We start from the raw sequence: 26317 nt of genomic DNA on the forward strand, positions 1-26317 counted from the left end.
TTGGAGGCGCATGCGCAAACTGTACCTGCATCTCCTGAGCTCGCGCTGCAAACACACTTTCACCAGGATTTAAGAGGATGTGTCTGTGGTAAAGTGATTTAACATGTTTTCTCTTCATGTGACTTTACTTAGTCTGTTTGAGATTGTGTTTGAAATAGTCACGTGTGCTTCCTGTCAGCAGTTTATATATATATATATATATATATATATATATATATATATATATATATATACACACACACACACATCTTCTTCTGCTTATGAACATACATCTCCTGCTATTTAATGTTATAACCCAATAAAATATCCCAGCAGAGCAGATCCACTTCAGATGTTCATCTTGTTGTTGTTGTTGTTGTTGTTGTTGTTGTTGTTTGTGCTTAAAAAGGATTAAAGGATTATCTTATCTTATCTAAAATAAGTGTCGTTCATGTAGTCACAGGTTAAATAAGTGTCATTCATGTTGTCACAGGTTAAATAAGTGTTGTTCATGTTGTCACAGGTTAAATAAGTGTTGTTCATGTTGTCACAGGTGAAATAAGTGTTGTTCATGTTGTCACAGGTTAAATAAGTGTTGTTCATGTTGTCACAGGTGAAATAAGTGTTGTTCATGTTGTCACAGGTTAAATAAGTGTTGTTCATGTTGTCACAGGTTAAATAAGTGTCGTTCATGTAGTCACAGGTTAAATAAGTGTCATTCATGTTGTCACAGGTTAAATAAGTGTCGTTCATGTTGTCACAGGTTAAATAAGTGTCATTCATGTTGTCACAGGTTAAATAAGTGTCGTTCATGTTGTCACAGGTTAAATAAGTGTTGTTCATGTTGTCACAGGTTAAATAAGTGTTGTTCATGTTGTCACAGGTTAAATAAGTGTCGTTCATGTTTTCACAGGTTAAATAAGTGTCGTTCATGTTGTCACAGGTTAAATAAGTGTTGTTCATGTTGTCACAGGTTAAATAAGTGTCATTCATGTTGTCACAGGTTAAATAAGTGTTGTTCATGTTGTCACAGGTGAAATAAGTGTTGTTCATGTTGTCACAGGTTAAATAAGTGTCATTCATGTTGTCACAGGTTAAATAAGTGTTGTTCATGTTGTCACAGGTTAAATAAGTGTCATTCATGTTGTCACAGGTTAAATAAGTGTTGTTCATGTTGTCACAGGTTAAATAAGTGTCGTTCATGTTTTCACAGGTTAAATAAGTGTCGTTCATGTTGTCACAGGTTAAATAAGTGTTGTTCATGTTGTCACAGGTTAAATAAGTGTCGTTCATGTTGTCACAGGTTAAATAAGTGTCATTCATGTTGTCACAGGTTAAATAAGTGTCGTTCATGTTGTCACAGGTTAAATAAGTGTCATTCATGTTGTCACAGGTTAAATAAGTGTCATTCATGTTGTCACAGGTTAAATAAGTGTTGTTCATGTTGTCACAGGTTAAATAAGTGTCATTCATGTTTTCACAGGTTAAATAAGTGTCGTTCATGTTGTCACAGGTTAAATAAGTGTCGTTCATGTTGTCACAGGTTAAATAAGTGTCATTCATGTTGTCACAGGTTAAATAAGTGTTGTTCATGTTGTCACAGGTTAAATAAGTGTTGTTCATGTAGTCACAGGTTAAATAAGTGTTGTTCATGTTGTCACAGGTTAAATAAGTGTCATTCATGTTGTCACAGGTTAAATAAGTGTTGTTCATGTTGTCACAGGTTAAATAAGTGTTGTTCATGTTGTCACAGGTTAAATAAGTGTTGTTCATGTTGTCACAGGTTAAATAAGTGTTGTTCATGTTGTCACAGGTTAAATAAGTGTCATTCATGTTGTCACAGGTTAAATAAGTGTTGTTCATGTTGTCACAGGTTAAATAAGTGTCATTCATGTTTTCACAGGTTAAATAAGTGTTGTTCATGTTGTCACAGGTTAAATAAGTGTTGTTCATGTTGTCACAGGTTAAATAAGTGTTGTTCATGTTGTCACAGGTTAAATAAGTGTTGTTCATGTTGTCACAGGTTAAATAAGTGTCATTCATGTTGTCACAGGTTAAATAAGTGTTGTTCATGTTGTCACAGGTTAAATAAGTGTCATTCATGTTGTCACAGGTTAAATAAGTGTTGTTCATGTTGTCACAGGTTAAATAAGTGTTGTTCATGTTGTCACAGGTTAAATAAGTGTCATTCATGTTGTCACAGGTTAAATAAGTGTCATTCATGTTGTCACAGGTTAAATAAGTGTCATTCATGTTGTCACAGGTTAAATAAGTGTCGTTCATGTTGTCACAGGTTAAATAAGTGTCGTTCATGTTGTCACAGGTTAAATAAGTGTCGTTCATGTTGTCACAGGTTAAATAAGTGTCATTCATGTTGTCACAGGTTAAATAAGTGTCGTTCATGTTGTCACAGGTTAAATAAGTGTCATTCATGTTTTCACAGGTTAAATAAGTGTTGTTCATGTAGTCACAGGTTAAATAAGTGTCGTTCATGTTGTCACAGGTTAAATAAGTGTTGTTCATGTTGTCACAGGTTAAATAAGTGTCGTTCATGTTGTCACAGGTTAAATAAGTGTTGTTCATGTTGTCACAGGTTAAATAAGTGTCGTTCATGTTGTCACAGGTTAAATAAGTGTTGTTCATGTTGTCACAGGTTAAATAAGTGTCGTTCATGTTTTCACAGGTTAAATAAGTGTCATTCATGTTTTCACAGGTTAAATAAGTGTCGTTCATGTTGTCACAGGTTAAATAAGTGTCATTCATGTTGTCACAGGTTAAATAAGTGTTGTTCATGTTGTCACAGGTTAAATAAGTGTCGTTCATGTTGTCACAGGTTAAATAAGTGTTGTTCATGTTGTCACAGGTTAAATAAGTGTTGTTCATGTTGTCACAGGTTAAATAAGTGTTGTTCATGTTGTCACAGGTTAAATAAGTGTTGTTCATGTTGTCACAGGTTAAATAAGTGTTGTTCATGTTGTCACAGGTTAAATAAGTGTCATTCATGTTGTCACAGGTTAAATAAGTGTCGTTCATGTTGTCACAGGTTAAATAAGTGTCATTCATGTTGTCACAGGTTAAATAAGTGTTGTTCATGTTGTCACAGGTTAAATAAGTGTTGTTCATGTTGTCACAGGTTAAATAAGTGTTGTTCATGTTGTCACAGGTTAAATAAGTGTCATTCATGTTGTCACAGGTTAAATAAGTGTTGTTCATGTTGTCACAGGTTAAATAAGTGTTGTTCATGTTGTCACAGGTTAAATAAGTGTTGTTCATGTTGTCACAGGTTAAATAAGTGTCATTCATGTTGTCACAGGTTAAATAAGTGTTGTTCATGTTGTCACAGGTTAAATAAGTGTCATTCATGTTGTCACAGGTTAAATAAGTGTTGTTCATGTTGTCACAGGTTAAATAAGTGTCATTCATGTTGTCACAGGTTAAATAAGTGTTGTTCATGTTGTCACAGGTTAAATAAGTGTTGTTCATGTTGTCACAGGTTAAATAAGTGTTGTTCATGTTGTCACAGGTTAAATAAGTGTTGTTCATGTTGTCACAGGTTAAATAAGTGTCGTTCATGTTGTCACAGGTTAAATAAGTGTCATTCATGTTTTCACAGGTTAAATAAGTGTTGTTCATGTTGTCACAGGTTAAATAAGTGTTGTTCATGTTGTCACAGGTCACCTGACAAACACGAGGCTTCAGAGGCTTCACAATCATCTGCACTGAAGCTTCATCGTCTGAGCTCAGGTTTGTCAAATGTTCATTATTATCATTAGATTTGTTTGAAGTGAAGGTTTTGTCATATTTGTTTAGGTGTCACTTCTTACATGTGATCTGAAGACTGGAGGCGGGGCAAAGAGTACTCTGACTCCGCCCACTGCAGGTACGTCGTGTCTGACGGGTCAAATGTCAGGAGTGAGACTTGGGTCAAAGGGTCAAATGTCAGGAGTGAGACTTGGGTCAAAGGGTCAATTGTCAGGAGTGAGACTTGGGTCAAAGGGTCAAATGTCAGGAGTGAGACTTGGGTCAAAGGGTCAAATGTCAGGAGTGAGACTGGAGGACTGGCGAGTGTCATTATTGTTCTGAAAGTGTCATGATTCTGTTGTGCAGCGTCAGCCTCACCAGGACGACTCTGATGTTCTGGTCAGTCACATTTAAGTTGATTTATTGAAGTCAGATTTTGTCACGTTTTCTAATTATCATTGTCTCTTCTCTCACATTTGTAGAATAAAAAGACACATTTACGCCATTTAGCGCTGCAGCTGCCGATGATCGAAGACATCCAGTCATTTATCCATTATTTACTTCATTGGAATAATTGTTGAATATTTTTTTACAATTCCGTAAACAATTCTTAAAAGCATATTCAAATGTTGTTGTTTTTTCATTTTATTTTTTATAAACGCAACAATTCTTAGTAATGAACAAATAAGGACATTTTATTTTCTTAATTTGACCAAATTGTCCCTAAAACAGCAGCATTTCACGTCAGTCACAGCTGATCTGTTAAATTAAATACACTGCATTCCAAATTATGATGCAAATGGTGTTAAAGCCTCATAAATGTGTTTGTTTCACAGTGAAACTCGTGGTGTTGTGGGTCAGGGCTCTAAAGGTCAGTCTAAAGGTCAGTTCAGGGCTCTAAAGGTCAGTCTAAAGGTCAGTTCAGGGCTCTAAAGGTCAGTCTAAAGGTCAGTTCAGGGCTCTAAAGGTCAGTCTAAAGGTCAGTTCAGGGCTCTAAAGGTCAGTCTAAAGGTCAGTTCAGGGCTCTAAAGGTCAGTCTAAAGGTCAGTTCAGGGCTCTAAAGGTCAGTCTAAAGGTCAGTGAACTCTCAGAATCTTGTGCTAATTAGTGTTCCAGGTCCAATTAAAGGTTAAGAAGACGTTCCACATTATTAAGTCGATCACCATTTTCAAGCGATGGGAAAGAAGAACGATCTCTCTGGTGCTGAAAAGAGGGAAATAGTTGAGTGTCTTGGACGAGGAATGGAAACGTTAGATATTTCACGAAAGCTTGGGCGTGATCATCGCACGATTAAGAGGTTCGTGGCGGACTCGGGACACTCGCGGGTTCGTGCGGATAAAGGCAAAACGAGGACGGTTTCTGCCGGACAAATGCGTGTGATTCAGAGGGCGGCGGCTGAAATGCCGTCGCAGAGCAGCAGACGCGTGTTTGAAGCCGCTGGAGCCTCTCGAGTCCCGAGAACATCCAGGTGTCGGATCCTCCAAAGGCTCCAGCTCCTGCAGGAACCTTCAAATCGGCCCCGAACCGACGCTCACGAGCAGGAGCCACTGCAGCGGGGCCAGAAAGACAGGAAGACTCAAACAGTCTTGTTCACTGACGAGTCCCGTGCAGCGCTGGACGGTCCAGAAGGATGGAGAGGCAGCAGCGTCAGCGAGGAGGGGGCGGAGTCATGTTATGGGCCGGAATCATTGGAAGAGAGCTAGTCGGGCCCTTTAGGGTCAAGAAGGTGAGAAAATTACACAAAAAGTAGAACCGTGTCATCTTCATGAAGGACACAGCACCATCTCATGCTGCAGGAACCCCTCTGCCTGAGGGGAGTGGCCTCCTGCCTGAGGGGAGTGACCTCCTGCCTGAGGGGAGTGGCCTCCTGCCTGAGGGGAGTGACCTCCTGCCTGAGGGGAGTGACCTCCTGCCTGAGGGGAGTGGCCTCCTGCCTGAGGGGAGTGGCCTCCTGCCTGAGGGGAGTGGCCTCCTGCCTGAGGGGAGGAGCCTCCTGCCTGAGGGGAGTGGCCTCCTGCCTGAGGGGAGGAGCCTCCTGCCTGAGGGGAGGGGCCTGAGGGTGGTGTCGTCGTGGCAATGAGGGTGGTGTTGTGGTGGTGATGAGGGTGGTGTCGTCATGGTGATGAGGGTGGTGTCGTGGTGGTGATAAGGGCGGTTCGTGGTGGTGGTGAGGGTGGTGTCGTGGTGGTGATGATGGTGGTGTCGTGGTGGTGGTGATGAGGGTGGTGTCGTGGTGGTGGTGATGAGGGTGGTGTCGTGGTGGTGGTGATGATGGTGGTGTCGTGGTGGTGGTGATGAGGGTGGTGTCGTGGTGGTGGTGATGAGGGTGGTGTCGTGGTGGTGGTGATGATGGTGGTGTCGTGGTGGTGGTGATGAGGGTGGTGTCGTGGTGGTGGTGATGAGGGTGGTGTCGTGGTGGTGGTGATGATGGTGGTGTCGTGGTGGTGGTGATGAGGGTGGTGTCGTGGTGGTGGTGATGAGGGTGGTGTCGTGGTGGTGGTGATGAGGGTGGTGTCGTGGTGGTGATGATGGTGGTGGTGTCGTGGTGGTGGTGATGAGGGTGGTGTCGTGGTGGTGATGATGGTGGTGGTGTCGTGGTGGTGGTGATGAGGGTGGTGTCGTGGTGGTGGTGATGAGGGTGGTGTCGTGGTGGTGGTGATGAGGGTGGTGTCGTGGTGGTGGTGATGAGGGTGGTGTCGTGGTGGTGATGATGGTGGTGGTGTCGTGGTGGTGGTGATGAGGGTGGTGTCGTGGTGGTGATGATGGTGGTGGTGTCGTGGTGGTGGTGATGAGGGTGGTGTCGTGGTGGTGGTGATGAGGGTGGTGTCGTGGTGGTGGTGATGAGGGTGGTGTCGTGGTGGTGGTGATGAGGGTGGTGTCGTGGTGGTGGTGATGAGGGTGGTGTCGTGGTGGTGGTGATGAGGGTGGTGTCGTGGTGGTGGTGATGATGGTGGTGTCGTGGTGGTGGTGATGAGGGTGGTGTCGTGGTGGTGGTGATGAGGGTGGTGTCGTGGTGGTGGTGATGAGGGTGGTGTCGTGGTGGTGGTGATGAGGGTGGTGTCGTGGTGGTGGTGATGATGGTGGTGTCGTGGTGGTGGTGATGAGGGTGGTGTCGTGGTGGTGGTGATGAGGGTGGTGTCGTGGTGGTGGTGATGAGGGTGGTGTCGTGGTGGTGGTGATGAGGTTGGTTTGTGGCTGGAGGTGCAAAAGTTTGTGTTCAGGGAGAAGAGCAGAGGAGACAGTACACAGCCCTGTGGAGCTCCTGTGCTGAGAGTGTCTGAGAGGTTCTTCCTCAGGGGGCGGGGCTCAGGGGGCGGGGCTCCACACACGCACGACTGTAAAACGATGATGTCATTTATATTGACTATTTGGAAAAATCTGAGAAAAATATCATTTGCATAATAATTTGGACTCAGAGGAAATACAATAATAATCAAAGCTTTTTGTAATGGATCTACTGGACTTCCTGCTTCCAGCGCTGCTGCTGTGTCAGGTGAGTCTGTGCACGCTCAGGACACGCTCAGGACACGCTCAGGACACAGGACACGCTCAGGACACGCTCAGGACACAGGACACGCTCAGGACACAGGACACGCTCAGGACACGCTCAGGACACAGGACACGCTCAGGACACAGGACACGCTCAGGACACGCTCAGGACACAGGACACGCTCAGGACACAGGACACGCTCAGGACACGCTCAGGACACAGGACACGCTCAGGACACAGGACACGCTCAGGACACAGGACACGCTCAGGACACAGGACACGCTCAGGACACGCTCAGGACACAGGACACGCTCAGGACACAGGACACGCTCAGGACACAGGACACGCTCAGGACACGGTCAGGACACAGGATACGCTCAGGACACAGGACACGCTTAGGACACGCTCAGGACACAGGACACGCTCAGGACACAGGACACGCTCAGGACACGCTCAGGACACACTCAGGACACACTCAGGACACAGGACACGCTCAGGACACGCTCAGGACACGCTCAGGACACACTCAGGACACAGGACACGCTCAGGACACACTCAGGACACACTCAGGACACAGGACACGCTCAGGACACACTCAGGACACGATCAGGACACACTCAGGACACGCTCAGGACACGCTCAGGACACGCTCAGGACACAGGACACACTCAGGACACACTCAGGACACGCTCAGGACACACTCAGGACACGCTCAGGACACGCTCAGGACACACTCAGGACACGCTCAGGACACGCTCAGGACACACTCAGGACACGCTCAGGACACGCTCAGGACACACTCAGGACACGCTCAGGACACACTCAGGACACGCTCAGGACACGCTCAGGACACACTCAGGACACGCTCAGGACACGCTCAGGACACACTCAGGACACGCTCAGGACACACTCAGGACACAGGACACGCTCAGGACACGCTCAGGACACGCTCAGGACACACTCAGGACACGCTCAGGACACGCTCAGGACACACTCAGGACACGCTCAGGACACGCTCAGGACACACTCAGGACACGCTCAGGACACAGGACACGCTCAGGACACAGGACACGCTCAGGACACACTCAGGACACACTCAGGACACAGGACACGCTCGGGACACGCTCAGGACACGCTCAGGACACGCTCAGGACACACTCAGGACACAGGACACGCTCAGGACACACTCAGGACACAGGACACGCTCAGGACACACTCAGGACACACTCAGGACACAGGACACGCTCAGGACACGCTCAGGACACGCTCAGGACACGCTCAGGACACACTCAGGACACGCTCAGGACACACTCAGGACACTCTCAGGACACGCTCAGGACACGCTCAGGACACACTCAGGACACACTCAGGACACAGGACACACTCAGGACACACTCAGGACACGCTCAGCACACACTCAGGACACGCTCAGGACACGCTCAGGACACACTCAGGACACGCTCAGGACACACTCAGGACACGCTCAGGACACAGGACACGCTCAGGACACACTCAGGACACGCTCAGGACACACTCAGGACACACTCAGGACACAGGACACACTCAGGACACGCTGAGGACACGCTCAGGACACGCTCAGGACACACTCAGGACAAAATCAGGACACAGGACACGCTCAGGACACACTCAGGACACGCTCAGGACACGCTCAGGACTCAAGACACGCTCAGGACACACTCAGGACACGCTCAGGACACACTCAGGACACGCTCAGGACACGCTCAGGACACGCTCAGGACACACTCAGGACACGCTCAGGACACGCTCAGGACTCAAGACACGCTCAGGACACGCTCAGGACACACTCAGGACACAGGACACGCTCAGGACACGCTCAGGACACGCTCAGGACACACTCAGGACACACTCAGGACACAGGACACGCTCAGGACACACTCAGGACACGCTCAGGACACGCTCAGGACACGCCCAGGACACACTCAGGACACGCTCAGGACACACTCAGGACACGCTCAGGACACGCTCAGGACACAAGACACGCTCAGGACACACTCAGGACACGCTCAGGACACACTCAGGACACGCTCAGGACACACTCAGGACACGCTCAGGACACGCTCAGGACACAGGACACGCTCAGGACACGCTCAGGACACACTCAGGACACGCTCAGGACACAGGACACGCTCAGGACACGCTCAGGACACACTCAGGACACGCTCAGGACACAGGACACGCTCAGGACACACTCAGGACACACTCAGGACACACTCAGGACACAGGACACACTCAGGACAGGCTCAGGACACGCTCAGGACACACTCAGGACACGCTCAGGACACGCTCAGGACACACTCAGGACACGCTCAGGACACGCTCAGGACACAGGACACGCTCAGGACACAGGACACGCTCAGGACACAGGACACGCTCAGGACACACTCAGGACACAGGACACGCTCAGGACACGCTCAGGACACGCTCAGGACACGCTCAGGACACGCTCAGGACACAGGACACGCTCAGGACACACTCAGGACACACTCAGGACACAGGACACGCTCAGGACACACTCAGGACACGCTCAGGACACGCTCAGGACACACTCAGGACACACTCAGGACACACTCAGGACACGCTCAGGACACGCTCAGGACACACTCAGGACACACTCAGGACACAGGACACACTCAGGACACACTCAGGACACGCTCAGGACACACTCAGGACACGCTCAGGACACGCTCAGGATACACTCAGGACACGCTCAGGACACACTCAGGACACGCTCAGGACACACTCAGGACACACTCAGGACACAGGACACGCTCAAGACACGCTCAGGACACGCTCAGGACACAGGACACGCTCAGGACACACTCAGGACACACTCAGGACACAGGACACGCTCAGGACACACTCAGGACACGCTCAGGACACGCTCAGGACACACTCAGGACACAGGACACGCTCAGGACACACTCAGGACACGCTCAGGACACGCTCAGGACACGCTCAGGACACACTCAGGACACAGGACACGCTCAGGACACACTCAGGACACGCTCAGGACACACTCAGGACACGCTCAGGACACACTCAGGACACACTCAGGACACACTCAGGACACAGGACACGCTCAGGACACAGGACACGCTCAGGACACGCTCAGGACACACTCAGGACACACTCAGGACACACTCAGGACACGCTCAGGACACACTCAGGACACACTCAGGACACAGGACACGCTCAGGACACAGGACACGCTCAGGACACGCTCAGGACACACTCAGGACACACTCAGGACACAGGACACGCTCAGGACACGCTCAGGACACGCTCAGGACACGCTCAGGACACACTCAGGACACACTCAGGACACAGGACACGCTCAGGACACACTCAGGACACACTCAGGACACACTCAGGACACGCTCAGGACACGCTCAGGACACACTCAGGACACAGGACACACTCAGGACACACTCAGGACACGCTCAGGACACACTCAGGACACGCTCAGGACACGCTCAGGATACACTCAGGACACGCTCAGGACACACTCAGGACACGCTCAGGACACACTCAGGACACGCTCAGGACACGCTCAGGACACGCTCAGGACACAGGACACGCTCAGGACACAGGACACACTCAGGACACACTCAGGACACAGGACACGCTCAGGACACGCTCAGGACACGCTCAGGACACGCTCAGGACACACTCAGGACACGCTCAGGACACAGGACACGCTCAGGACACACTCAGGACACACTCAGGACACAGGACACGCTCAGGACACACTCAGGACACGCTCAGGACACGCTCAGGACACGCTCAGGACACACTCAGGACACAGGACACGCTCAGGACACGCTCAGGACACGCTCAGGACACGCTCAGGACACACTCAGGACACGCTCAGGACACAGGACACGCTCAGGACACACTCAGGACACGCTCAGGACACACTCAGGACACGCTCAGGACACACTCAGGACACGCTCAGGACACACTCAGGACACACTCAGGACACACTCAGGACACAGGACACGCTCAGGACACAGGACACGCTCAGGACACGCTCAGGACACACTCAGGACACACTCAGGACACACTCAGGACACGCTCAGGACACACTCAGGACACACTCAGGACACACTCAGGACACAGGACACGCTCAGGACACAGGACACGCTCAGGACACGCTCAGGACACACTCAGGACACACTCAGGACACAGGACACGCTCAGGACACGCTCAGGACACGCTCAGGACACGCTCAGGACACACTCAGGACACAGGACACGCTCAGGACACACTCAGGACACGCTCAGGACACACTCAGGACACACTCAGGACACACTCAGGACACGCTCAGGACACAGGACACGCTCAGGACACGCTCAGGACACACTCAGGACACAGGACACACTCAGGACACGCTCAGGACACGCTCAGGACACGCTCAGGACACACTCAGGACACACTCAGGACACGCTCAGGACACAGGACACGCTCAGGACACACTCAGGACACACTCAGGACACACTCAGGACACAGGACACGCTCAGGACACACTCAGGACACACTCAGGACACAGGACACACTCAGGACACGCTCAGGACACGCTCAGGACACGCTCAGGACACACTCAGGACACGCTCAGGACACACTCAGGACACACTCAGGACACGCTCAGGACACACTCAGGACACGCTCAGGACACGCTCAGGACACACTCAGGACACGCTCAGGACACACTCAGGACACGCTCAGGACACAGGACACGCTCAGGACACACTCAGGACACGCTCAGGACACGCTCAGGACACACTCAGGACACAGGACACGCTCAGGACACACTCAGGACACGCTCAGGACACGCTCAGGACACGCTCAGGACACAGGACACGCTCAGGACACACTCAGGACACACTCAGGACACGCTCAGGACACGCTCAGGACACACTCAGGACACACTCAGGACACGCTCAGGACACGCTCAGGACACGCTCAGGACACACTCAGGACACACTCAGGACACGCTCAGGACACGCTCAGGACACACTCAGGACACACTCAGGACACGCTCAGGACACGCTCAGGACACGCTCAGGACACGCTCAGGACACACTCAGGACACGCTCAGGACACGCTCAGGACACGCTCAGGACACGCTCAGGACACAGGACACGCTCAGGACACAGGACACGCTCAGGACACGCTCAGGACACACTCAGGACACACTCAGGACACACTCAGGACACGCTCAGGACACACTCAGGACACACTCAGGACACACTCAGGACACAGGACACGCTCAGGACACAGGACACGCTCAGGACACGCTCAGGACACACTCAGGACACACTCAGGACACAGGACACGCTCAGAACACGCTCAGGACACGCTCAGGACACGCTCAGGACACGCTCAGGACACACTCAGGACACAGGACACGCTCAGGACACACTCAGGACACGCTCAGGACACACTCAGGACACACTCAGGACACACTCAGGACACGCTCAGGACACAGGACACGCTCAGGACACGCTCAGGACACACTCAGGACACAGGACACACTCAGGACACGCTCAGGACACGCTCAGGACACGCTCAGGACACACTCAGGACACACTCAGGACACGCTCAGGACACAGGACACGCTCAGGACACACTCAGGACACACTCAGGACACACTCAGGACACAGGACACGCTCAGGACACACTCAGGACACAGGACACGCTCAGGACACACTCAGGACACACTCAGGACACAGGACACGCTCAGGACACGCTCAGGACACGCTCAGGACACGCTCAGGACACGCTCAGGACACACTCAGGACACAGGACACACTCAGGACACACTCAGGACACGCTCAGGACACACTCAGGACACGCTCAGGACACGCTCAGGACACACTCAGGACACGCTCAGGACACACTCAGGACACGCTCAGGACACAGGACACGCTCAGGACACACTCAGGACACGCTCAGGACACGCTCAGGACACACTCAGGACACAGGACACGCTCAGGACACAGGACACGCTCAGGACACACTCAGGACACGCTCAGGACACGCTCAGGACACGCTCAGGACACAGGACACGCTCAGGACACACTCAGGACACACTCAGGACACGCTCAGGACACGCTCAGGACACACTCAGGACACACTCAGGACACGCTCAGGACACGCTCAGGACACACTCAGGACACACTCAGGACACGCTCAGGACACACTCAGGACACAGGACACACTCAGGACACGCTCAGGACACGCTCAGGACACGCTCAGGACACACTCAGGACACGCTCAGGACACACTCAGGACACACTCAGGACACGCTCAGGACACACTCAGGACACGCTCAGGACACGCTCAGGACACACTCAGGACACGCTCAGGACACAGGACACGCTCAGGACACACTCAGGACACGCTCAGGACACGCTCAGGACACACTCAGGACACAGGACACGCTCAGGACACACTCAGGACACGCTCAGGACACGCACAGGACACGCTCAGGACACACTCAGGACACACTCAGGACACGCTCAGGACACGCTCAGGACACACTCAGGACACACTCAGGACACGCTCAGGACACGCTCAGGACACACTCAGGACACACTCAGGACACGCTCAGGACACACTCAGGACACGCTCAGGACACGCTCAGGACACACTCAGGACACACTCAGGACACGCTCAGGACACGCTCAGGACACACTCAGGACACACTCAGGACACGCTCAGGACACACTCAGGACACGCTCAGGACACGCTCAGGACACACTCAGGACACACTCAGGACACACTCAGGACACACTCAGGACACACTCAGGACACGCTCAGGACACGCTCAGGACACGCTCAGGACACGCTCAGGACACGCTCAGGACACAGGACACGCTCAGGACACAGGACACGCTCAGGACACGCTCAGGACACACTCAGGACACACTCAGGACACACTCAGGACACGCTCAGGACACACTCAGGACACACTCAGGACACAGGACACGCTCAGGACACAGGACACGCTCAGGACACGCTCAGGACACACTCAGGACACACTCAGGACACAGGACACGCTCAGAACACGCTCAGGACACGCTCAGGACACGCTCAGGACACGCTCAGGACACACTCAGGACACAGGACACGCTCAGGACACACTCAGGACACGCTCAGGACACACTCAGGACACACTCAGGACACACTCAGGACACGCTCAGGACACAGGACACGCTCAGGACACGCTCAGGACACACTCAGGACACAGGACACACTCAGGACACACTCAGGACACACTCAGGACACAGGACACGCTCAGGACACACTCAGGACACACTCAGGACACAGGACACGCTCAGGACACGCTCAGGACACGCTCAGGACACGCTCAGGACACACTCAGGACACAGGACACACTCAGGACACACTCAGGACACGCTCAGGACACACTCAGGACACGCTCAGGACACGCTCAGGACACACTCAGGACACGCTCAGGACACACTCAGGACACGCTCAGGACACAGGACACGCTCAGGACACACTCAGGACACGCTCAGGACACGCTCAGGACACACTCAGGACACAGGACACGCTCAGGACACAGGACACGCTCAGGACACACTCAGGACACGCTCAGGACACGCTCAGGACACGCTCAGGACACAGGACACGCTCAGGACACACTCAGGACACACTCAGGACACGCTCAGGACACGCTCAGGACACACTCAGGACACACTCAGGACACACTCAGGACACGCTCAGGACACACTCAGGACACAGGACACACTCAGGACACGCTCAGGACACGCTCAGGACACGCTCAGGACACACTCAGGACACGCTCAGGACACACTCAGGACACACTCAGGACACACTCAGGACACGCTCAGGACACACTCAGGACACGCTCAGGACACGCTCAGGACACGCTCAGGACACACTCAGGACACACTCAGGACACGCTCAGGACACGCTCAGGACACGCTCAGGACACGCTCAGGACACACTCAGGACACACTCAGGACACACTCAGGACACGCTCAGGACACACTCAGGACACACTCAGGACACGCTCAGGACACACTCAGGACACACTCAGGACACACTCAGGACACACTCAGGACACGCTCAGGACACACTCAGTCTGAGCCTGAAGACATTACACTGTTTTTCATTCCTCAGATGCTGAAACCTCTGGCTCTGCGTCTGAAAGAATGTAACGATGACTTCATGAAACATTATAATGTTTAAATCATTATAATGTTTAAATCATTATAATGTTTAATCATTATAATGATTTAATCGCAGTAGATCATGTTCTCTTTGATCTGAGTCTGAAGAGTCTTCTTCATCTGAACTCTCATGTTCTTCAAGCAGCGGTAAAACACATGAATTATGTGAATAGTTATGAAAAGTATTTCTACTGTGTCACGTCTAAACATCAAACAATTTGTTCTTCTGCAGCTGAACTTCATCTGAAACTGTCTCATGTTTGAAATATTCACCTGAGTTTAACCTTTACAATAAAGTATGTAAAAGAATATACATGTAGATGTCTTTTTTCAATAATGCAAAATGATGTATATATATATATATATATATATATATATATATATATATATAATATGGTTCTGTTCATAATTTTTATGGACAGAATTTCTAGGCGCAGTCAGGGGTCGGAGGGTGTCCGGTTTGGGGACCACAGGATCTCATCTCTGCTGTTTGCAGACGATGTTGTCCTGATGGCTCCATCAAACCCGGACCTGCAACATGCACTGGGACGGTTTGCAGCCGAGTGTGAAGCGGCTGGGATGAGAATCAGCACCTCCAAATCCGAGGCCATGGTTCTCGACCGGAAAAAAGGTGGCTTGCCCTCTCCAGGTGGTTGGGGAGTCCTTGCCCCAAGTGGAGGAGTTCAAGTATCTCGGGGTCTTGTTCACGAGTGAGGGAAGGATGGAGCGTGAGCTCGACAGGCGGATCGGTGCAGCGGCTGCAGTGATGCAGTCGCTGCATCGGACCGTTATGGTAAAGAGGGAGCTGAGTCGAAAGGCAAAGCTCTCTATTTACCGGTCGCTCTACGTTCCTACCCTCACCTATGGTCATGAGCTTTGGGTAATGACCGAAAGAACAAGATCGCGGATACAAGCGGTCGAAATGAGTTTCCTCCGCCGTGTGGCTGGGCGCTCCCTTAGAGATAAGGTGAGGAGCTCGGCCACACGGGGGGAGCTCGGAGTAGAGCCGCTGCTCCTCCACGTCGAGAGGAGCCAGCTGAGGTGGCTCGGGCATCTGTTCCGGATGCCTCCTGGGCGCCTCCCTCGGGAGGTGTTTCAGGCATGTCCCACCGGGAAGAGGCCCCGGGGAAGACCCAGGACACGCTGGAGAGACTATGTCTCTCGGCTGGCCTGGGAACGCCTCGGGATCCCCCCGGAGGAGTTAGAGGAAGTGTCTGGGGAGAGGAAGTCTGGGAGTCCCTGCTCAGACTGCTGCCCCCGCGACCCGGCCCCGGATAAAGCGGCAGAAAATGGATGGATGGATATATATAATAAATAAATAAATAAATAAATATATATATATATATATATATATATATATATATATATATATATATATATATATATATATATATATATATATATATATATATATATATATATATATATATAATCTATGTATATATTATATACATCACATATCATATATACACACGTATAATCTAATATATATAATACATATATGTGTAAGTATTGATGAGTCATGTTATTTATTGATCAGTAAATGTCGTTATTATTTGATCTTCAGGTCTTTAAGCAGATCACAGCAGGTCACGTGGGGAGTCCAGAGTAAAACACTGTCACTTATTAAACATGTCACTCATTTACAACATTATATATCATATATTTGAGTATTGTTTGATTGTAGTCTGTGTAGTTATGTCATGAACGTGCTTTAATTGTCGGTTTAGTGCTTAAATAGTTGGTTTGTCCCGCGTGTCCCCCCCTGTCCCCCGCGCCTTGGTTCAGTCCAGTCCCGGCTTCTGCCCGCGCGCCGCACGTGTCCGCCGTGTTTTGCTCACTTTTCACGCCTTTTCACGTGCTTCCGCGGCTCGTGTCGCCGTTACCGGGGAGACGGCTCGTGTCGGCGTCGTTTGGAGCCGCTGTCACCGCGAAACGGACGCGAAAAGCCGCTTTAACCCGCGGAGGACGTGAGAAACGCGTGGAGCGCAGAGGCGGCGCTGCGGCGGGAGCGGGTAAGGGGCATTCTGCACCGGGACCATCTGTGTGTTTAATCATCCATATGTTTAATCATCCATATGTTTAATCATCCATATGTTTAATCATCCATATGTTTAATCATCCATATGTTTAATCATCCATATGTTTAATGCATAGAGTGAGCGCGTGCCACAGCTGCGGGCGCGTGCGGGTTAAGCTGACGGGGCAGAAACGCGGTGCCACGTCCCGAGCAACAGCGACGCGTGGATTTATGACAAATGCGAGAATAATAAAGATTTAAAATATTACGTGACGCCGCAAAACGTCACAACATTCTCCCGGCTCAGTTTGTAAAGTTCTAAATGCGGTTTGTGACGTGTCCAGGGCGTGACTGAGGAAAAGAGGCTGAAAGATCAATATTCACGCGTCAAACGTTGTTGTTGTTGTTGTTGTTTTATGGCGGTTGGCATCCAAGTGTTGCATTGCCGCCAGACTGTATTCCTCAGACTTTGTCGTAGTCCTCAGACTCTGTCGTAGTCCGTAAAAGAACTCCTTCCATTGCTTTGGTGTTACAAAGCCCATGAGGTCATGATGTGTTTTTGTGACTAGAATAGTTGTTGTTGTTTCAGAGACCGACCGGCTTTATTCCAGGGAGACTCTTCTTCATCTTCCTCTCCTTCTTTGACGTTCGGTGCTTCCACCGTACAGCTTTATTCTTCAGGCTTCATTCTATAGGCTTTAATATGTCCACTGATGTCGCCGCTTGGTAGCCGTGCGTCTACGAGACTGGACGAGGACAGGAGACCACCCCCATCTCGTCACTCTGATCACTCTGACTCCCCACAAGCAGACCCCCATCACTCCGACTCCCATTTAGCGCCTTTAGCCTGTTTTCTATATCTGCCCAATCAAGCTCCTTTGTTCCAAGGAATCTCCCTGCAGCTTTAGCAATGATCCTGATCCTTTCAGTTCTGCTTTGAGTCTGAGCAGCACAGTTTACAACATCCACCATAAAGAGTACAAAATCCTCTCTATCCACAACCAGGGTATTCTCATTCATTCTGGAACCTGCACACTTGGGACCTCCACTCTTGAAACCTTCACACTTCTTGGGAGCCACGCTGGCCTTTCTCATTTCGCCCTGGCTGGGAGCAGCGCTGGCTCCTCTCTCTGTATTTACTCTAAACTCGTTACTTGAAACTTTCTTGACTGCATCTGCATAGGATATATCTTGAGAGACCTTTATTTTCTGCACCTCAGCAGCTCTTTTGCTAAACCTGCATCCCCCGTAGGCAGAGCTATGTTCTTCCCCACAGTTACAGCACTTCAGTTTTGCACCCACGTCACACTTCCCATACTCATGATCTCCTGCACATTTACCACATCTTTGCTTCCCTCTACAGACCGCTGCAATATGCCCAAAGCGCTGGCACTTAAAGCAACGCAGGGGCGGTGGAACATATGGCCTAACGTCATGGCACATGAACCCAATGAACACCTTACTAGGCAGGCACCTCCCTTCAAGTGTTACCATTACCGACAAGCTGTCACATCTTACCCCAGACCGGGTCACCTTCAAACGCCTAGCGTCCAGCACCTTAGCTCCCGTCAAATTCTCCTTAACTTCATCCACAGACGTCGCCGTAGGGACGCCTACGATAACTCCTCTGACCGTGTTTCTTTCAGCATCAGACACAAGAATGTCCTTTCCACCCAGACGTTTAGTTCCAATCGCCTTCCGTTGCTGAGCCGCGTCCTTGCACACGACCAGCAGCGAGCCATCTCTAAGGACACTCGCACTCTTGATCACTCCCACAGCTACAGTTAGGCTCTTTGACAATGCCACTGAATTCCACTCCTTAAAGGATGCACTATCCTGTGCAAGCTTTATGATCACCTTACAGTCTCTGCTCTCACTCCGGATATCAATAGCTTCAGCCTCATCCTGCTGCTCATTCCCAGAACCCTCGGACGAGCTAAGGGACTTTTTACGTTTCTGGGCACGTGCAGCCAGAAAAGGCTGCTCCTCCACGCCGTCCAGAACGTCTTCGACCACCGATCCACTCTCCTCCGCCATCTCCCGTCTCTCCCAGACCGGGTCACCTTCAACCGCCTAGCGTCCACCACCGTAGCTCGTTAATGTGACTTAGTTTAGTCTTAGTTTAATGTAAAAGGAGTAAACTATAGCGGCATGACGTCATAAAATCACACTGTCACGTGACATCAAACTGTATTGGTCAATGTTCATCTGGACTTTAAAGACAGTGGAATATGAAATGAAAATTTAAAAAGAAAAAAAAGACTTTTATTTATGCTTTTCATCAATAAAAGTTTTATTTCTAAATATTCAAAGTCTTAAGTCGCCATATTTCAACTTTTGTTTGGTTAAAACATATTTAAGAATAAATGTTTAGTGGTAATCAACTAATCGTGATAATAATGGTTCTGACAGGGCTCTGTTGGGCTCTGACGGGCTCTGACGGGCTCTGACAGGGCTCTGACAGGGCTCTGACAGGGCTCTGACAGGGCTCTGACAGGGCTCTATCGGGCTCTGACTGGCTCTGACGGGCTCTGACAGGGCTCTGTCGGGCTCTGACAGGGCTCTGACAGGGCTCTGTCGGGCTCTGACAGGGCTCTGACGGGGCTCTGACAGGGCTCTGACAGGGCTCTGACGGGCTCTGACAGGGCTCTGACAGGGCTCTGACAGGGCTCTGTCGGGCTCTGTCGGGCTCTGACAGGGCTCTGACGGGGCTCTGACAGGGCTCTGACAGGGCTCTGACGGGCTCTGACAGGGCTCTGACAGGGCTCTGACAGGGCTCTGTCGGGCTCTGACAGGGCTCTGTCGGGCTCTGTCGGGCTCTGACAGGGCTCTGACAGGGCTCTGACAGGGCTCTGACAGGGCTCTGTCGGGGCTCTGTCGGGGCTCTGTCGGGGCTCTGTCGGGGCTCTGACAGGGCTCTGACAGGGCTCTGACAGGGCTCTGACGGGCTCTGTCGGGCTCTGACGGGGCTCTGACGGGGCTCTGACGGGGCTCTGACGGGGCTCTGTCGGGGCTCTGTCGGGGCTCTGACGGGGCTCTGACAGGGCTCTGACAGGGCTCTGACAGGGCTCTGACAGGGCTCTGACAGGGCTCTGACAGGGCTCTATCGGGCTCTGACTGGCTCTGACGGGCTCTGACGGGGCTCTGACAGGGCTCTGTCGGGCTCTGTCGGGCTCTGTCGGGGCTCTGACAGGGCTCTGACAGGGCTCTGACGGGGCTCTGACGGGGCTCTGACGGGGCTCTGTCGGGGCTCTGTCGGGGCTCTGTCGGGGCTCTGTCGGGGCTCTGACAGGGCTCTGTCGGGCTCTGACAGGGCTCTGACAGGGCTCTGTCGGGCTCTGACAGGGCTCTGACAGGGCTCTGTCGGGCTCTGTCGGGGCTCTGACGGGGCTCTGACGGGGCTCTGACAGGTTCTGCCCGTGCTGGTTGTCCAGGCGCAGTGGCTGCAGGACTCTCCCGCACCTCGTCCTCGCTCCGCCCTCTTGAACGATGGCGTGCCGTCAGTGCGGCTCGTCGGAGGTGGACGTGGACCACGCCCGCGGCGTCTCCGTGTGCATGGGCTGCGGCTCGGTGCTGGAGGACGGGCTCATCGTGTCCGAGGTGGAGTTCGTGGAGGGCGGAGGAGGAGGCTCGCTCGCCGTGGGACAGTTCGTCTCGTCACAAGGTCAGAATCGCCTGCAGGGCCACAGAATGAACTCTAGATGGAGCCACAACCTCAGGAGCCACAACCTCAGGAGCCACAACCTCAGGAGCCACAACCTCACAGGAGAATCCTCTGTTTCAAATCTCAAAGTTTAAGAAATATCTAATATATTTAATAATAATGATGATGATGATGATGATGATGATGATGATGATGATGATGATGATGATGATGATGATAATAGCCGCAATGATCGGCCCTCGCCGCCACGCCGCAAGAGGAGGGGGCGCTAACGCGTCCCAATTGTCCTTTTATTACGCCTACTGCTGAATCTGTGACGCTGTCACATCTTCTCCCCTTTGTTTTACATCAAAAAGCTATTTTATTTTGAATTCTTGGCAAAATGTGCGGCTTTGCCGCACAGACACCGTGACTCTTTGAATAAAAATGTGGATAACTTTTGATGGTCCTGAAGATGAGTCTCACCAAATTTCAGGTTAATAGGGCTGACGCCCTAAGAGGAGTTTGTGAAAGTCTAAAGTGTAAACATGTTCTGGCGATTTCCCCATTGGAATAACATGGGAGGTTTTGGTCATCGTTACGGCAAAGCCATAACAATTATGACATGGGTCTCATTGACTTTTTTGATGGGGCCAAAATTGAGTTGTGTGTCAAATTTCATATAATTTCGCAAAACTAAACATTTAACCTCCATATAAAATCTGTAGGGGGCGCTGTGGCGCCAAATTAATTTATTTCACTTCAAGTAGGTTTAGGGCAAAGAGTTTAACAACTTATTCTAATTCGACGCAATTCGGACTTTATCTGCGCAAACGGCAGAAATGTTAAATTTGGGAGATTTCTGAAATTCTTGCTACAGTTTGCGGCTTCGCCGCACAGAGACCTTGACAGGTATCAATGTAATTTGAATAACTTTTGATGTCCCACTCCTCAGTAGCATTTTCACCAAATTTCAGCTTTTTAGGGCCAACGCCCTGGGAGGAGTTCGTAAAAGTACGACGTTTGGAAAAACTCCGAAGTCATGTTTAGCCATTTTTGAAGCAATATGGCCGACATTTGGTTGGGCGGACGGCGTTGCCGTAATAATATTTTTTACTTCTCTTGTCACCATCTACCTCTGCGCCAAATTTCATGATTCTACGATCAGATTTTTTTTGGGTCATTTCCCATCTCTCAATGCATTTTTGGTACATTTGGGGGCGCTGACGCGCCAATTTTTTTATTTTAGAAAAGGGAAATAGCCAGAATGTAGAGAGGCACGATTTTTAGAGGTGTGCAAATGTTTGTGACTTTTCCTCAATGTTCACTGGGTGAAAAATAGGGGGGTTGGTCCCGAGAAGAAGAAAGAAGAAAGAATAATATTCCGATGCGAAAACAATGTTTCCCATTTTCCAAATATCATAAACTATACATTTTCAGAAAGCGCTCGCGCTTTCCTACCTCATGGTGTGGGTCCCTGGTCACTGAAGGGTACTTTCGTTAATTTTGAGTGGGCTCCGCCCACTTTGTGTTTTTGGCCCTCTATACAGTTATAATGTTGAATTTTTGCATAACATGCTTATATGCACGGAACATGCAAGAGATGGGGAACGTATTCGTGAGCTACTTAGCGCAAATGAGTGCTTTATATGGGGATGACGACCGCGAAGCTGTCGTTATCCCAATGTAAAGTGCTCGTTTAGTGCGAACTTTTGCACGGGCGTCGCCCGTTTACAACGGTAATGTTCCATTTTCCTACAACTAATTAGTATGCACGGGGCGTGCATGAGTGGAGGAGTACGTTAGTGAGTGTTTGGAAGTGGGCGAGCGCTTCGCGCTCGATTTCGTGCGCACTACGTGCACACTTTCGCAGCCGTGCTTCGCACGGCCTTACGAGATTAATAGGCCTCTCGCCAGCTTGTGGCGCTCGGGCATAATAATAATAATAATAATAATAATAATAATAATAATAATAATAATAATAATAATAATAATAATAATAATAATAATAATAATAATAATAATAATAATAGTTGGTCATATTTCAGTCCCAGATGTTGTTTACACTTCACACAATCTTACTTTTGAATCTCATAATTGCAACACTCTGTATTAAACTGTGGTTAAACTGCTCCTGAGGCTCTGGTGCTGCTGCTTTAGTGGAAGGGCATCTGTGCTTTTCTCACTCACGTCCTGGTGTTTTTCAGGTGGATCCAAAAATCCCACGTTTGGAGATTCTCACATTTCTCTGGGTCGAGAGTCCAGAGCTCGGACGCTGCAGAAAGGTGAGGCACCACCAGAGGGCGCCGCACTCAGTGACATGGAGACTGGACTGTTACTCGTTCTTCTTCTTTGTTTCAGCTCAGATGATGACTGTTCTTCTTCTCTGTTCTTCTTCTTCTCTGTTGCAGCGCGGGCAGAGATCATGACTCTTCTTCTCTGTTGCAGCGCGGGCAGAGATCATGACTCTTCTCTGTTGCAGCGCGGGCAGAGATCATGACTCTTCTTCTCTGTTGCAGCGCGAGCAGAGATCATGACTCTTGGTCAGCAGCTGCAGATGAACCAACACTGTCTGGACACAGCGTGTAACTTCTACCGAATGGCGCTGAGCAAAGGTCTGACCCGCGGCCGTAGGAACCTGCACGTGGTCGCCGCCTGCCTCTACATGGTGTGCAGGACCGAGGGGACGCCACGTATCCTTTATGACCCTTTAATGACCCTTTAATGCATCTACATGGTGTGCAGGACCGAGGGGACGCCACGTATCTTTTATGACCCTTTAATGCCCCAGTACTAGTATTATTGAATTATTATTTTTATTAAATCAAAATGTCAAAAACTTTCTGATTTTCCTCAAGAACACTATTTGTCCAGAAGCTTCTGTCACAGATTTACTGCTTTATTTGATTTAAATGTGTTAATAAAGGATAATAAAGGATAATAAAGGATAATAAAGGGTCATCTCCATAGGAACAATCGACTGTCAAACACTCGTCAGCTGCAGCTCTAACGATCATTATCTTTGATCTTGAACTTAAACATGGACAAAGTTGGAGCTTATTTCTAATGTACTATTACTTCATGATTGACTTTATTACTTCTTTATTGCTCCTTGAGTCTGACCTCAGACATGCTGCTGGACCTCAGTGACCTGCTGCAGGTGAGGCCACGCCCTCTTCTACCACTAACATCATCACTTAAGTCTTTATGTCCCATACAGTGAACCCTCGTTTATCGCGGGGGTTACGCCCCAAAAAGAACCCGCGATAGGCGAAATCCGTGAAGTAGAAACCTTTATTTTTTTACAGTTATTATTCAATGAAATACTCCATAAAACATTTGAAAGCAAGGAACAAAACCTTTTTACAGGCCCAAGCATTTGTTTAACAAATAAAAGTACTGTATAAACATTTTCTGCGATAGTTTCATCTTCCTCTGCCTTTTGGGCCCGACGCAAGTGCCTTTTGTTCGTTTCTAAGTTTCACTTCTCATGCCTGACAGCTAGGGGGTGATACTGTTCTGTTTACCTGTATTACGTGTCTGGGTGGGACCGAGGGAGACGTCTTGTGTTGCTAACGTGAACGTGGCTAAATAAATGAACCAAACCTAAAGTGGAGTTTTCATTTGGACGAACACCTTTGTCGGTGCAGAACGTTTTGTCGACATTATGTGTGTCATTAACGGTGTAACGTTATTGACACACGGGTAGAGAAGACGCGGAGAGACTGTTAAGCCAATCAGAATGCAGAACACAATGCATGATGCAAATCCGTGAAGCAGCGAGAGTGTGAAAAGTGAACCGCGTTATAGCGAGGATCACTGTACTGAGAACATTATAATGTGTTTTAACAAAGGTTTTATTGAACTGAACACTGAGTTTATATAACGTGCTACGACTTTAACACGTTATTTTCACCTGAAGATTCAAACTGGTATTCAAAGGCTTAAAGCGCCCCCTGCAGGTCGAACAACTCTGAACTAAAGCACAGTGAAGATAAATATATTTAAGATTATTTTAAAAAAGTATCCCAGAATACCACATTTTTTAGGTTTATAATTTCACTTCCTGTTTGTAATCGATGACATCTCAGTAGGAAATTACCCAGCAAACACTGGGCCAAAACTCGTCTCACGTCACCATTATTTAAACTTTAAATAAACAAATAAAAATATATGAGAGCGACTTTATTTTTGTTGAATTCGTGTTTAAAGAGTCAAAAAAGTTGTTTGTGTAAATTCTACATAAACTTTGACTGGAATGACTGTCCCTGGTGTGATGTCACTTCCTGTATGAGCGTCCCCGGTGTGATGTCACTTCCTGTATGGGCGTCCCCGGTGTGATGTCACTTCCTGTATGAGCGTCCCCAGTGTGATGTCACTTCCTGTATGAGCGTCCCCAGTGTGATGTCACTTCCTGTATGAGTGTCCCTGGTGTGATGTCACTTCCTGTATGAGTGTCCCTGGTGTGATACCTGTAAAACTGTAATTTACATGTACAACAGGTACAAATACACCAAATAAAGTACACATTAGAACATTGTAGAAACCTGTCTCAGGCACTTTAAGGTTGTATTATTTTTAAATTTGACATTTAAGATTAATAATAATAATAATTGAAGCCGCAAGCGGCAATGATCGGCCCTCGCCACGCCGCCGCCACGCCGCAAGAGGAGGGGGCGCTAATGCGCCCCAATTGTCCTTTTATTACGCCTACTGCTGAATCTGTGACGCTGTCACATCACCTTTGTTTTACTATCAAAAAGCAATTTTATTTTGAATTCTTGGCAAAGTGTGCTTTGCCGCACAGAGACCGTGACTTTTTGAATAGAAATGTGGATAACTTTTGATGGTCCACCCCTGAAGATGAGTCTCACCAAATTTCAGGTTAATAGGGCTGACGCCCTAAGAGGAGTTTGTGAAAGTCTAAAGTGTAAACATGTTCTGGCGATTTCCCCATTGGAATAACATGGGAGGTTTTGGTCATCGCTACGGCAAAGCCATAACAATTATGACATGGGTCTCATTGACTTTTTTGATGGGGATGCCAAAATTGAGGTGTGTGTCAAATTTCATATAATTTCGCAAAACTAAATATTTAACCTCCATATAACATCTGTAGGGGGCGCTGTGGCTCCAAATTAATTTATTTCACTTCAAGTAGGTTTAGGGCAAAGAGTTTA

At 49.5% G+C, this 26317-nt stretch overlaps 1 protein-coding gene and 1 long non-coding RNA gene across 3 annotated transcripts in view; both read left to right on the forward strand.

Moving 5' to 3' along the window:
* The first annotated feature begins 24 nt into the window (after positions 1–24).
* LOC140370122 (uncharacterized) lies at positions 25–4332 on the forward strand. Its single transcript, XR_011928346.1, has 5 exons — positions 25–88; positions 3653–3723; positions 3790–3859; positions 4087–4119; positions 4203–4332. It is a non-coding gene; the product is annotated as an uncharacterized lncRNA (long non-coding RNA).
* Positions 4333–17268: 12936 nt separating this feature from the next.
* The window catches only part of brf1a (BRF1 general transcription factor IIIB subunit a), a 60430-nt gene continuing 51381 nt past the window's right edge, over positions 17269–26317 (forward strand). Inside the window, exons 1-5 of one of the 2 annotated variants that reach the window (XM_072457069.1) lie at positions 17269–17489; positions 20929–21158; positions 23345–23422; positions 23657–23830; positions 24266–24297. In XM_072457069.1, coding sequence (XP_072313170.1) covers positions 20984–21158; positions 23345–23422; positions 23657–23830; positions 24266–24297 — 459 coding nt within the window. In that variant the 5' untranslated portion in view covers positions 17269–17489; positions 20929–20983. Of the gene's footprint in view, positions 17490–20928; positions 21159–23344; positions 23423–23656; positions 23831–23868; positions 23900–24265; positions 24298–26317 lie in introns of those variants that run through there. The other variant, XM_072457070.1, reaches the window with a different exon arrangement.

The sequence above is a fragment of the Eucyclogobius newberryi genome, unplaced genomic scaffold (assembly GCF_026437365.1).
Source record: "Eucyclogobius newberryi isolate DKJ021-1_F unplaced genomic scaffold, fEucNew1.0.hap1 SCAF_21, whole genome shotgun sequence".
Taxonomy (NCBI): domain Eukaryota; kingdom Metazoa; phylum Chordata; class Actinopteri; order Gobiiformes; family Gobiidae; genus Eucyclogobius; species Eucyclogobius newberryi.